The sequence below is a fragment of the Chlorocebus sabaeus genome, chromosome 21 (assembly GCF_047675955.1).
Source record: "Chlorocebus sabaeus isolate Y175 chromosome 21, mChlSab1.0.hap1, whole genome shotgun sequence".
Lineage (NCBI taxonomy): Eukaryota > Metazoa > Chordata > Mammalia > Primates > Cercopithecidae > Chlorocebus > Chlorocebus sabaeus.
The window spans coordinates 74,533,239-74,546,381 of NC_132924.1; the positions used below are offsets into that span (position 1 = coordinate 74,533,239).

Here is a 13,143-nt window from a genome sequence, read left to right on the forward strand (position 1 = left end):
TGAGGTTAACTTGGCAACATTCTAGTTGATTTTAATAAAAATAGCTGCTTTGAGGACAGGGAGCTGAGGTTGCCAAATTTACAGCTGCCTTGCACAATTACTCTTACACCTCCTTCAGGGCTACTTAGAACCAGTAAGCAAATTAAGTGTATCGATTGCAATTTTGTTGGACTAACCCTGCTTTTTTTTTTTTCTTAAGGAATAAACTTGATTCCTTTTAGTATGTGTCTGTTCAGAGTGATCTCTTTTCTTTTCAGCCATAACACAAAGACAACATCATGGCTGGATCCACGACTTGCGAAAAAGGCTAAACCTCCAGAAGAGTGCAAAGAAAATGGTAGGTTATGAAGTTTTTATGGTGTTCAGCAATGTGCTTTGAGAATGTTTGTGTTTCTTCAGTGAGAGTCTCACCTGAAGAGGCAGTCATCTAGCTGAAACAGTTTTAACGATGTAATGTTTAATGCTTAGAGAAGAGAGAGAATAAACTCGGCATTTCAGCAGGGCCATGTGGTTTTGCCTTTTCTCTCCGAGGAGACTGTGCTGAATATCACATCTCTGTCATCTCTGTTGGTTCTGTCTGACTCCTGGCCTGACTTTCCACTACCTACTAAGGACTTTTTGTTAGCAATATGTCGCTCTGAGGACTCTGATCTTTTAATTGGGGTCAGATATGATGCATAAGAGAAACAGTTTGTGGCACTATAATATTTGAGTTTGTTTTCAAAGGCATAGCATTCTAGCAATTATTAAGGACTCAGTAATATAAAGAAATGCTTTCCTTGAATCAAGCATTTAAATAAAATAACCAGTTGCCTGAATGTCTCAGATTAGCCTTAGTATTTTCCAGTTCTCAATGTTCTAATATTGACCTGCTTTAACATAGACTGTTTTCATGCATGTGAAGAATTTTTTAAAAATAATTTTGAGGACTAGATGAATGTAAACCTTGTTTTTTAAATTCATAAATTATATGGGTGAAGTCTGTTACTGATGATACTTGTAATTTTTTTAAAATATTGAGTTTAATTTTAAAGGAGCACCTATAGTTTAAGATGATCCATAGCGTACTCTCTAATGATTTATTGTATGACCACATTCACATACTTTATGCGATTAAATTATTAGAGCTCTGTTCAGAGGTTTCTGTCATTGAGGAGCTCTTAAAGGTGAAGAAAACAGCAGAGAATATTTGAACTTTAAACAAAGTTTTTAAAAAGTTAACTTTTAAAAAAGCGTCTAATTCTAAAATGCCTTTCTTTTCAAGCGTAATTCTGACTTTCTCAGATACTATCCACATGACATTGTGCGTTCCTATATTATAAGGTAACTGTTCACAGGCTAGGGACTGAGTGAAATTAAAAATTAGAGATTATAATCTATATGAACATATATACATGTACAAATATCCAGTTTTAGTTTATATTTAATTTTGTATTCATAACCACATCTGTACCTTTCTGTATAATAGTCCAACTGTCTGCAGTTGAAAACCGTACAATTATTGTATGACCTGAACTTGTAAGCATGATTGGATTATATTTCATTGACACTAATGAAACATGTGTTACAAAATGTGATAGCCTGAAAATTAACATAACCTGTTCTAACTGGGAGTTATGATTTACTTATGCCACAGTTGTAAAACCTTAGTAAATCCTAATTAAAGTGAATTTAACAATTTTGCAGTTCTGTGACATATTGAACTTCTCATCTGTCTTGCACCTTTGAGTTGTGCTTTTTATTATAAAAAGCTACTAAAATCAAATTTTAAAATCCTGAGAGAGATGCAAGCATAACATATTGCATAATTATAACATTTCAGCATTGTTTTTCCCACATCTGTGCCTATCAGACTTCACAGGATGGTAGATGCCTACAATATGATGCTGGTGTCCTCTGAACCAAATGTCATTGAGAAACAAGTTCTAGAATTCAGTTTATAGATCGGGATGATTTGTAACTTGGTCAACTGCTATTTGTTTTCATTTACTACAAAATAAATAATTCACAGACTCTAGTCTTTATATTATTGGACCATTTTTACAGTGGAAACTAACATCTAGTTTGTTAGAATGTTATTATTCTGGACACCTATTTTAAGTTTTCTTGCCAAGAAAAGTGCTTTTAGGTAATACTGTTACCTATGTTTTACTTTTCTTTAAATGACATAGATTAGTATTACTTAATAACAACACTAGATGTTAATGGATTGCTGTTGAACTTGCCAGTTAAGTCATGATTCTTCATATGTATCACACTTCAGCTCAGAGAAAAGTTAGTACAGTAATTTTCTGAATGCAGGAATATATATAAAATGTGTATTAAAAAATGTAGAGGCTCCAATGATGATATCTTTTTCCAGCAAAGATTTGCCGTTCCTCTGCTAGGCAGATAGAGTGAAAGCTAATTACCCTAATCCAAACCAGAACTGAGCCAGCGTGAGGTTGGGTTGAGTTTGCTGAGCCAGCGTGAGGTTGGGTTGAGTTTGCGCTGTTCTTTGAGTGTTTGGCCACCAGAGTTTTCAACTAACAGCCTAGTGCAGGTTGGCAAACATTTTCTGTCAAGGGCCAGGTAATAAAGACTTTAGGTTTTGCAGGTCATTCAGTTTCTTTGCACTCATTGTACAAAAGCAGCATATGTCAATATATAAAGTTCATGCATGTGTTCTGATAAGGATTTATGTATGGGCATCAAAATTTGAGTTTTGTATACTTTCTTTGTACTTTCTTATTCTTTTTCTTTCTTTTTTTATTTTTTTTTAACCAGAGGAAGCAGCTTTTATTGATGGGTTGTCTCCTGAAACCAGAAAGACTATGTACTCTATTCCAGTTACCCCCATGCCTCCAGGACCGCATATTGTTCCACCTGGGGGGAGGATAAAAATTGCCTCTTGATTTTCCAAAGACCAGTCTTTCGCTTCCCTGTGCAGCCTTAGAAACCCAGTAGCAATACTGTTTGGTGTGTTGGCTTTTTCCCCCCCTCCTACTGCAGCTACTTAGTGACTACTAGAGGTGGAGGGTGTCCCAGGAAGCAGTTAGATGAGTTAAGTGTGATACACAGGAAAACAGGACTGAAGCCTATCAAAAGTCCCTCTGCCCTGCCTCAGTGGCTTGGTCCTTCATTGGTTGCATTTCTCTTTGTGCTGGAATACCCCCTTTTGAATCAGATCAGGGATTTCCACTGCCAGCCGTGGACCCAGCCCCAGAGCCATGGGATGAGCTAGTTCAAATTTGGGTATGTTCCTGACCCACAAAGATTTGAAATGATCCGTCAGGCATACTTTGCCACCTCTGTACATCTTTGCTGTCTTTCCATCCAGCTCGGGGACTGCAATTTCTGGGGCAGTAGTAAGATATGTGATAAGAATTTCAAACTCGTTGCCAAAATCACATTTCAGGAGGTCATGGATATACCAACACTTTCCACACCACCGAGTCGCTACCTTGTTGGACTCCAGTTGGAACCATCGTTGTTGGCGTTCTTGTTGTTCTCCACATACCAGATAAGGGACTGATATTCCTTCTTCAGTCGCTGCACCCACAACTCCCAATCTTGGGGTCCTGCATTAGTCTTCAGTGCCAGAATCTCAGACAGAACACATCAGGTGGCCTCGTCTGCCATCTTGGGCCAGGGCGAGTTTTATATACTTTCACATAACAAAATATTATTCTTCTTTTGATTTTTCCTCAACTATTCGAAAATGTGTAAACTATTCTTAGCCCATGGGCCACACAAAAATTGGGGCGGGCTGAATTTGATCCACAGGACAAACCATAATTTACCACGTTTGTGTGGGACTATACTCTTGGCAGGTCTTGAACACCAATATTTTTAAATATTTTTTTTCTCAGGATTGCCAGTCTCCCAAAAATCTGAGGTGTTTTTCAGGGGATTTAGCGTAACTCTTTTGCTTCGAGATCCTACAGCTCCAGAACTGACAAATGTCAGGAGATAACTGACTGACTGTTTGAAATCTCTCACATCTATATTTGTCACTCCAGTGCCTCAAGAGTCCTCACTCTTCTGGTTTCTTTAATGTCCAGCAGCGGTGTTTTTCCCAGGCCAAGTCTATACTGTTCTAAGAGCCCAGATTCAACAAAAAGCAGCTGCAAATTCTTCCTTCACCTCTCCAGGGTTCCCTTTTGAGAATCATATTGCTTCAGCTAGTTTCTGATTTCTTTAAGCTGCTTATTTTTTTACATTTTATCTAGACTTTCTGTTTTCTCATGTCTAATAAGCTACTCCATCCTATCTGGTAGCAGAAATTTTAGTGCAGTAATTTTAAAATTGTACATTTTGGATGTTACTGGGCTGGATGTCATAAAATCTTTACTGTTATCCTAATTTACATTTTAATAACTGAAGATTATATATTATTTTGTCATATATGTGTGTTCAGTATGTATGAATGTATAGCGGTATGTAGTGTATGTAGATATGTATCTGGAAATGTTTGCATCTTCAGATCTGTTTACATAAATGAGTAAAGTTAATTCCTAGTCCAATTAATATAAGAGGAAGAAAAGTAAAAGAGAGATGAGAGGGGATGCTAACTAGACTAGAGAAAAAACTAACAAAAGTGTTCTTATTGGTATTAAGGAGAAACAGGACATGGATGGCTCAGAACAAATATATATTAAACAAGCACTTAGTCTGCTGACAGTAAAGCAATCATTTTGCCTTTTTACTTAAAGGATAATACTGCTACTAAATGTGAAAACATACTTCCTTCTCTCACAATAGGGTTGGAAATACTGAAGTCATTATGTTCTGTGCATTTGTCGTAGCTCTGTACACTTTTGGAGTTTTAGCAGCAGTCTACATGGCGGAAAAAACGTCTCCACCTACTACTGGATGCTAATATTAGTATTTGGGGGAGTGCTGTTTAGCAAGCCAATATAGTCTTTTTTAAAATGCCACAGAAATAGCAGTGAACCACTGAATAACTTGGATGCAAGATTGGTTCAAGTGTGTGTAAAGCCCCATCATATTTCTGCCCTCAGAGTCAGTAATACGGGATCCTCCTGAGACATTTTCAATCACAAGCATTTCTGTGCTGACATCCCATGAGCGTTGCTGGGTTAGAATCCATTTCAAAAGTGAAGTAAGCCTTGTAGGACCATTCTTTTCTGAAAGTTGAAATGTTATTAAACCCAGTAGGATCACACTATAATGTACAGGAGAAGAAATTGTTTAAGATTTGGAGTCAGGAAAAACTGTCCCAAACCCAGATCTGTGGGTTCTTGGGCAAGGTACTTAATCTCTGGGAGCCTAGATTTTCTTACCTGTAAAATGGGAGTTCTACCTCTTTCATGCAGATTTACCTTCACATGTTGGAAGCACCATGATTGTAGCACCATCAATTCTAAATAACTGATCATTTTCTTTCCTTCAGATAATACTCTGAGCCAGCAAATGAGCCTTACAGAAGATAACTGGGAAAAAATTCTGAATAGTTATCCTACCTTAACAGCTTTGAATTATTGTAGAATGTCCTGGCAAAATGGAAATGAACAAATCCATATAGGCTAAAATTATCCATCTAGGTAATTCCAACCTGATAGTAATACACTGGGTGCCTTCCCCCCTTCAACCTGTTAAGCTGTCTCTAAATTTTCATGAAGTTATAATTACATTTGCATGAACTGGGTGACTTTGTTTCTATATTCAATATGTATGAATTTTAAGTGAGTTTTCTTATGTTACTATAGGAAAAAAAATTACATAATCTTAACCCATTTACCTGCATGAGTAGTGCATTTCAATTGGAATTAACTAATGCTTTGAACTAATTAATTAATCTATCTTTTTAAAAAAGCATCCACAATGTGCGTGAACAAAGACAGCATATGCCATGCTTTATAATACTTATTAAACAGGATGTTTTTCAGCAGAAGGAAGTTGCCTTTCTAAAAGAGTAGAAAACACTAATTAGTTTCAATTCATTTCTTAAATGAGTTTTATAAAACTGACACACTGATTAAAACGTTCATACTTTTATGTTCATATTTCAGATTCTGATTCTAAATTACATTGTTTATCTTCCCTTAAATAGGGGCTTTGGCCTTCTCATTAAATTTGTTTTGATAATTAGTGATCCTAATTTCTCAAGAAAATTAAGTATGACCAAATTAATTTTACCTTTCAGTATTTATCTTTCTAATCTGATAAACCTGCTAAGATTATGTTCGCAAAGCACCTTGGAATCTTTCCTCAAGGAAGAACTCATAAAATGCTAACAGTATTAACTATTCAAGTACTAAAAGTTCAAAACTGTAAAAACTATTTATATGCAAATATTGAACACCTATCTTGAAATATAATAAATTAACTTGAATGTGATTTTGTTTTTGTACTGATATTTTATATATTTGTGAAAAAGGAAGAAATTTCAAATATCCTAATAGAAGCAATTCTTTTGTAGCTGACTGGTATTAGTCGTGATGTGCTTTAGCAACATTTTGAGGTATGCTTCATCCAATAATATAGTGCCCTTTCCAGTCTTTTCAGGTCAGAAGTACTCAGAAATACCAACATTTTAGGACTATGAATCTTTTGTGGAGGAAATAGTACAATTTATCGAAAATAAATCAGGTAGGATGGATATTCCACTGTTGTTCACCAGTACCAAATTTTGGGTTGTGGCTGGCATCTGTTCTCGTTGGCCCCAGAATCTGTTATTGATTGGTTTATGTCCAGACCATAAAAGTTATTAAGTATTTTGAATATCCTTCCTGCACCAATGATTTATGTATTTTCCCCTTCTACCTGTTAATATTTCATGTGGCCATAAAGTAGTGCTTAGGTAAGGATTACAAAATTCTGTCCTACTTTGTTTCTTAATTGCTCAAATTACTGGCATGTAGAGCAATGAATTATATCTTGTTGTTACTCCTCAATGCATACAACTTTTAAAATAATAATGACATCATCAAATCTGGTTTGCACAGTAGCAGAATGATTTCAAAATTTTTCAAATATGACTTTTTAAAACCGTTTTAAATTTTGAAATAATTATAAATTCCCAGGAAGTGACTAAGGAATTTACAGGAAGGTCTTAGATGCCCCTCACTAGTCTCCCCCAATGTTAACTTATATAAATACAGTACAATATCAAAACCAGAAAATTGGTAGTAGTACAATCTACAGAGCTTACTTCATGTTTTGCCAGGTACTCATCTGTGTGTGTGTGTGTGTGTGTGTGTGTAGTTCCATGTGATGATATCACATGTGTAGTTATACATAAATATGACCGCAATCGAAATTCAGAACCATTTCATCACCACAGGGCTCCCTTATGCTACCCCTTCATAGCCATGCTTATCTCCTCCCCTTGACCGATCCCTAACCCTTGACAGCTACTGATCTGTTCTTCATTTCAGTAACTTTGTTGTTTTTTTTTTTTTTTTTTTTTGAGACGGAGTCTCGCTTTGTCGCCCAGGCTGGAGTGCAGTGGCCGGATCTCAGCTCACTGCAAGCTCCGCCTCCCAGGTTTACGCCATTCTCCTGCCTCAGCCTCCCGAGTAGCTGGGACTACAGGCGCCCGCCACCTCGCCCTGCTAGTTTTTTGTATTTTTTAGTAGAGACGGGGTTTCACCATATTAGCCAGGATGGTCTCGATCTCCTGACCTCGTGATCCGCCCGTCTCGGCCTCCCAAAGTGCTGGGATTACAGGCTTGAGCCACCGCGCCCGGCCCATTTCATCAAAATAATTCTATTGAAATACATTCTAGTGTGTGTATCAATAGTTTGCTACTTTTTATTGCAGTACACTATGCCAGTAGGCTATGGCATGGATATACCACAGTCTGTTTTAGGGTACCCATTGAAAGACTTGTGGGTTTATCCAGTTTTTGGCTAATATGAATGAATAAAGCTGCTATGAACGTTTGCATACAGATTTTTGTGTGAACATAGGTTTTCACTTCTCTAAGTACCCAAGAGTGCAGTTGCTGGATTATATACTAAGTGCATTTCAGTTTTAGGACAAACTGCTAAACTGTTTTCTAGAACGGGTATGCTCTTTTACATTCCTACCAGCAGTGAACAAGTGATCCAATTTCTCAACATCCTTGCCAGCATTTGAGGCTATGAGTATATTTTAAATTTTAGCCATTCAGACAGGTGTATAGTGATACTGCTTTTTTGTTTTAATTTGCATTTCCCTAATTGCTAATGATATTGCACATCTTTTTCTATGATTATTTGTCATATCTATATCCTAATTAGTGGCAAATCTGATCATGTCTTTTGCCAGTTGTTTGCTTTTTAAACTCAGTTTTGAAAGTTCTTTATGTATACAAGTTCCTTTACATATCTTTACAGATGTGTTGCTTATGAACATTTTCTCCAAGTCTGCAATTTGTCTTTCCATCCCCTTAACAGGATCTTTTATGGATAAATATTTTTAACTTTGGTAAATCCAGATGATCATTTTTCCTTTTATGAATCAGACTTTTGGTAGTAAGCCTAAGAACTCTTCAATCTAGCCCCAGGTCCAAAATTATTTTTCATACTTTTTCTAAATATTGTATAGTTTTACTTTTTATGTTTAAGTCAATGGTGTATTTTGAGTTAATTTTTGTTTAATGTGTAAGAGTTAGGTTAAGATTCTCTCTCTGTTTTTTTTCCTATGGATGTCCAACTATTCCAGCACCATTTGTTGAAAAGGCTATTCTTCTTCCATGGAATTGTGTGTGCATCTTTGTCATAAACTGTTGGATTCTGTTCATCCATGGGTTTATTCCTTCACTTGTACTACACTGTCTTGATTCTTGCAGCTACATAGTAAACCTTAATATTAGGCAGAGTGATTGATATGGTTTGGCTCTGTGTCCCCACCCAAATCTCACCTTGAGTTGCAATCCCCATGTGTCGAGGGAGGGACCTGTAATCCCCATGTGTCAAGAGAGGGAAGTGACTGTAGTTTGCCCCATGCTGTTCTCATGATAGTGAGTGAATTCTCACAAGATCTAATGGTTTTATAAATGGTAGTTTTTCCTGCACTCACACACACCCTCTCTCTCACCTGTCGCCGTGTAAGATATGCCTGCTTCCCCTTCTACCATGAATATAAGTTTCCTGAGGCCTCCTCAGCCATGTAGAACTGTGAGTCAATTAAACTGCTTTTCTTTATGAATTACTGAGTCTCAGAAAGTTCTTTATAGCAGCGTGGGAACAGATTAATACAGTGATATTTCCTACTTTACTCTTATCAAAATTGTCTTAGATATGTTAGGTCTTTTGCCTTTTTATATAAATTTTAGAATAAGCTTTTCTAGAACTACAAAAATCTTGTTGGGATTCTGATAGGAATTGTATTAAACCTCCAGATTAAGTTGACAATAATATATATCTTTATTGTGTTGAGTATTCCAATCCATGAACATGATAAGCCCTTCCATTTATTTAAGCCTTCTTTGAGTTCTTTCATCAGCATTTTGTAATTTCAGCAAAAGTATATTGCACGTTTTTTTTTAGTGTATACCTAAGCATTCCATTTTCTTTGAACAATGTAAATGGGTATTGTGTTTTTAATTTCAGTCTCTGTATGTTTGTTGTTAGAATATATACATGAGATTGATTTTCATGTGTTGGTCATAGATCTCAAGTACTTGCTGAAATCATTTATTTGTAGGAACTTTTTTGGTAGATTTCTTGTAATTTCTGCATCTACACTATTTTCAATTGATCTAATCATAAGATATTTCTTGTTTAAACTGTTGACATGGTAGGTTACATTGAGTGATTTTTAAATATTAAATCAACCTTGCATACCTGGGATAAGTCCAACTTGGACATGGTGAATAATTATTTTTATATATTGTTTTATTTAACTTAATAATATTTTATTGAGGATTTTTGTGTCTGTGTTCATGAGAAATACTGGTCTGTAATTTTTTTTGTACTGTCTTTATTGGGTTTCAGTATCATAGTAATACAAGCCACATAAAATGAGTAGGTAAGCAATCCTTCCTCTTCTATTTTCTGGAAAAGATTGTGTAAAATTGGTGTTAATTTTTTCTTTAAATATCTGGTAAAATTCTCCAGTAAAACAACTGTCCTGGAGATTTTTTTCAAGAGGATTTTAATTACAAATTCAATTGCTTTAATGGTTATGGGATTATTCAGGTTATGCATTTCATCTTGTTAGTTTTGGTAGTTTGTAGTTTTATAGGAATTGGTTCGTTGCTTCCAAGTTGGTGAAATAGAAACAATTTCAAGTTTTTGAATTTTTTGAATAAACTTTGTGGATCTGTCCTTAATTTCATTGTTCTGTCCTGTTATATCCACTCTGTTACTGACCAACCCAGCAAGATTTTAATTCCTATTATTTTATTTTTCCATTCTCTAATTTCTATTTAGTGCTTTATTATAACTTCCATTTCTTTACTGAGATTTTTTGTTTCAAGAGAATTCATAATTGCTTGCTAAAGCAATTTTATGATGGCTGCTTTAAAATCCTTGTCAGATAAATTTGACATTTCATTTTTCTTGGTTATCAGAATTAGTTTATTGTCTTTCCTCATCCAATTTGTTTGTCCTGGTTCATGGCTTATATTTATGTTTATCCTGGACATTCTTTATACAGACCATTTTTAAATGGACATTTAAAATAAAATCTATCATTTTACCCAAGAATGTCTGTGTTTTGGTTTGTTATGTAGGTTCTGGCCTGTTTCGTAGGCTGTAGTTCCAAATGCATTTAGTTTGCACAGCTCTTCAATGCTATTTTGGTCTGCTTAGTTCTCCTGACTTTGGAGCTCTTCATATATTCCTGCTGGTGCCACTTGCAAATTACAGAAAGCACTTCTCTAGGTCACCTGTTGTTACTAGTAGGGATGTTAGACACTGGATCTGTAGGATGGAAAGTGTTTTCTCTGGCCTGTTATCTCTGCCCACATGATATAGGCAGGTATGGGGAAGAGGATGGGTCACCCATACCGGATTTTGCTACCAGTTGTTAACAAATGTTGCCTTCAGACAAAAAAGAGCAAACACATGATTTCGTGTTTTGATACCAAAACTATGTAAAGAACCCAAACAGATTTAAAACCATAATTCCCAAGGTACTACTTCAAATCAGCAATGCAAAATCAATGTGAAATTGTATTGATTGTGTTTGTCCCTGAACTTCTTACTACCAAGTTGTAATTCTTGGAGATTATATTATTTTCCATATTTAACCAGGTTTGATGACAGGGATTCACTGACCTCACCAGTGCAGGTGCTTCCAGCTGCCGCTATGGATGCAAGATGTATTACCCTTTCTGGTATCTCCTGATGCCACTACTTACAGGTTAAGGGGACCTACTACTGCTGCTAGGTATGGGTCAGGAAAAAGACTGCCCCATGTCCCAGTTACTCTCCCCCTTTCCTTGCCCTCAGCCAGAGAGAATAGGCTTTTCTCTTTTGTTTGCTTGCTTTTGTTGTTTGTTGACACCTGTTGTCCATTCCAGGCTGAAGGTCTTCTTGGTGTGCTATCTGAGATATATGGGAGAGAAAAGAAAGTCCTACACATTTGCTGTGGCGTCATTTCCTAATTCCTGCCTTCTTCTTTCCACCTTTCAGAGTCTTTTGTGAATGTCTGTTGAATTGTTTCCAGGATATTTAGCTGTATTTGGAGAGGAGGAAATGGGGAAAATTGGGTCTACACCATCTTGTTTGGAACCAGATGTCTAAATATGACCTCTGGTGCCAATTGATAACAGTACTTTAAAACTTGAAAATGTTCTCACATAACATTCTCTCTGTTGAATCTACTCTGTGATGTAGGTAGAGATTTTGAACTCCCATTTTTCAGATAATTATGTTATAGTCCAAAGGATTTAGGGGCCTGATCTAATAAATGTAAATAGAAAATGAGACTTAGATCCAAGTCATCTGAGTTTAAAATGGATATCAGTGTTGTGTCCACCATTTAATACCACAAGATGCCTAAACTAGAGACATTCAGGCCTAAAAACCTGTTAAGGGAAACTAGATTAAATATTTTTCCGTTAGATGAGTTCATGTTCTTAGCAGGGGCATGGATGATGCTGGAAACCATCACTCTCAGCAAACTAACACAAGAACAAAAAACCAAATACCACATGTTCTCACTCATAAAGGGGAGCTGAACTATGAGAACACATGGACACAGCGGGGGAACATCACACACCAGGGCCCGTTGGGGGGTAGGGTGCTAGGGGAGGGATAGCATTAGGAGAAATACCTAATGTAGATGATGGGTTGATGGGTGCAGCAAACCACCATGGCACATGTATACCTATGTAACAAACCTGCACATTCTGCATATGAACCCCAGAACTTAAAGTATAATAAAAAATAAAATAAAATTTGCTTTAAAACTTTGCATTTAAAACCTATAAGAAGGGAAAATTTTTTCAAATATTCTCAGTGTTTTCCCTAGGACATCTTATCAGTAAATAGACTGATCAGTATAATTTTATAATTATTTTAATTGTCATATAATTTACATTCTTGATGTGGTTTGGCTGTGTCCTCACCCAAATCTCATCTTGAATTGTAGTAATCCCCATGTGTCAAGGGTGGGACCAGGTGGAAACAATTAAATCATGGGGGCGGTTTCCCCCATATTGTTCTTGTAGTAGTGAGTAAGTCTCACGAGATCTGATGGTTTTACAAATGGGAGTTCCTCTGCATGAGCTCTCTTGCCTGCTGCCATGTAAGATACCCCTTTGCTCTTCCTTCATCTTCTGCCATGATTGTGAGGCCTCCCCAGCCATGTGGAACTGTGAGTCAATTAAACTTCTCTCCTTTTTAAATTACCCAGTCTCGGGTATGTCTTTATTAGCAGTGTGAGAACAGACTAATACAATTATTAAACTTACAGGGTAAATTTAGCTCTCTGAAAGATATTATAAAATAAGTATTATATTCTGTGTTCTTACAAAATTTTTAAAAAGAATTAGCTTCTTTTGTTTTCTATGCCTTCACAATTTTTAAAAATAGATGCTCACTATAGTCCACATAATGTTGGAACAATCTCTGTAAGAGCTAAATGTGAGTCTCTGTCAATCACACTGCCAGGCATGGCATTAAGCTTCCCTCAGTGGTTAGGTTTGCTCAACAATGCAGAAAGCAAAACAGAAAGGTGAAGCACTGATCTGAATATTATAG

General features: G+C 36.2%; 1 protein-coding gene and 1 pseudogene across 7 annotated transcripts in view; one reads left to right on the forward strand and one right to left on the reverse strand.

The window, feature by feature from the left end:
* Positions 1-13,143, forward strand: part of MAGI2 (membrane associated guanylate kinase, WW and PDZ domain containing 2) — a 1,465,424-nt gene that overhangs the window by 977,200 nt on the left and 475,081 nt on the right. For all 7 annotated transcript variants that reach the window (XM_073009192.1, XM_073009190.1, XM_073009193.1 and 4 more), the window contains one exon: positions 258-337. In XM_073009192.1, the coding sequence (XP_072865293.1) occupies positions 258-337 (80 nt within the window). The remainder of the gene's footprint in view (positions 1-257; positions 338-13,143) is intronic.
* Positions 347-6,114, reverse strand: LOC140709682 (ubiquitin-fold modifier-conjugating enzyme 1 pseudogene; annotated as a pseudogene).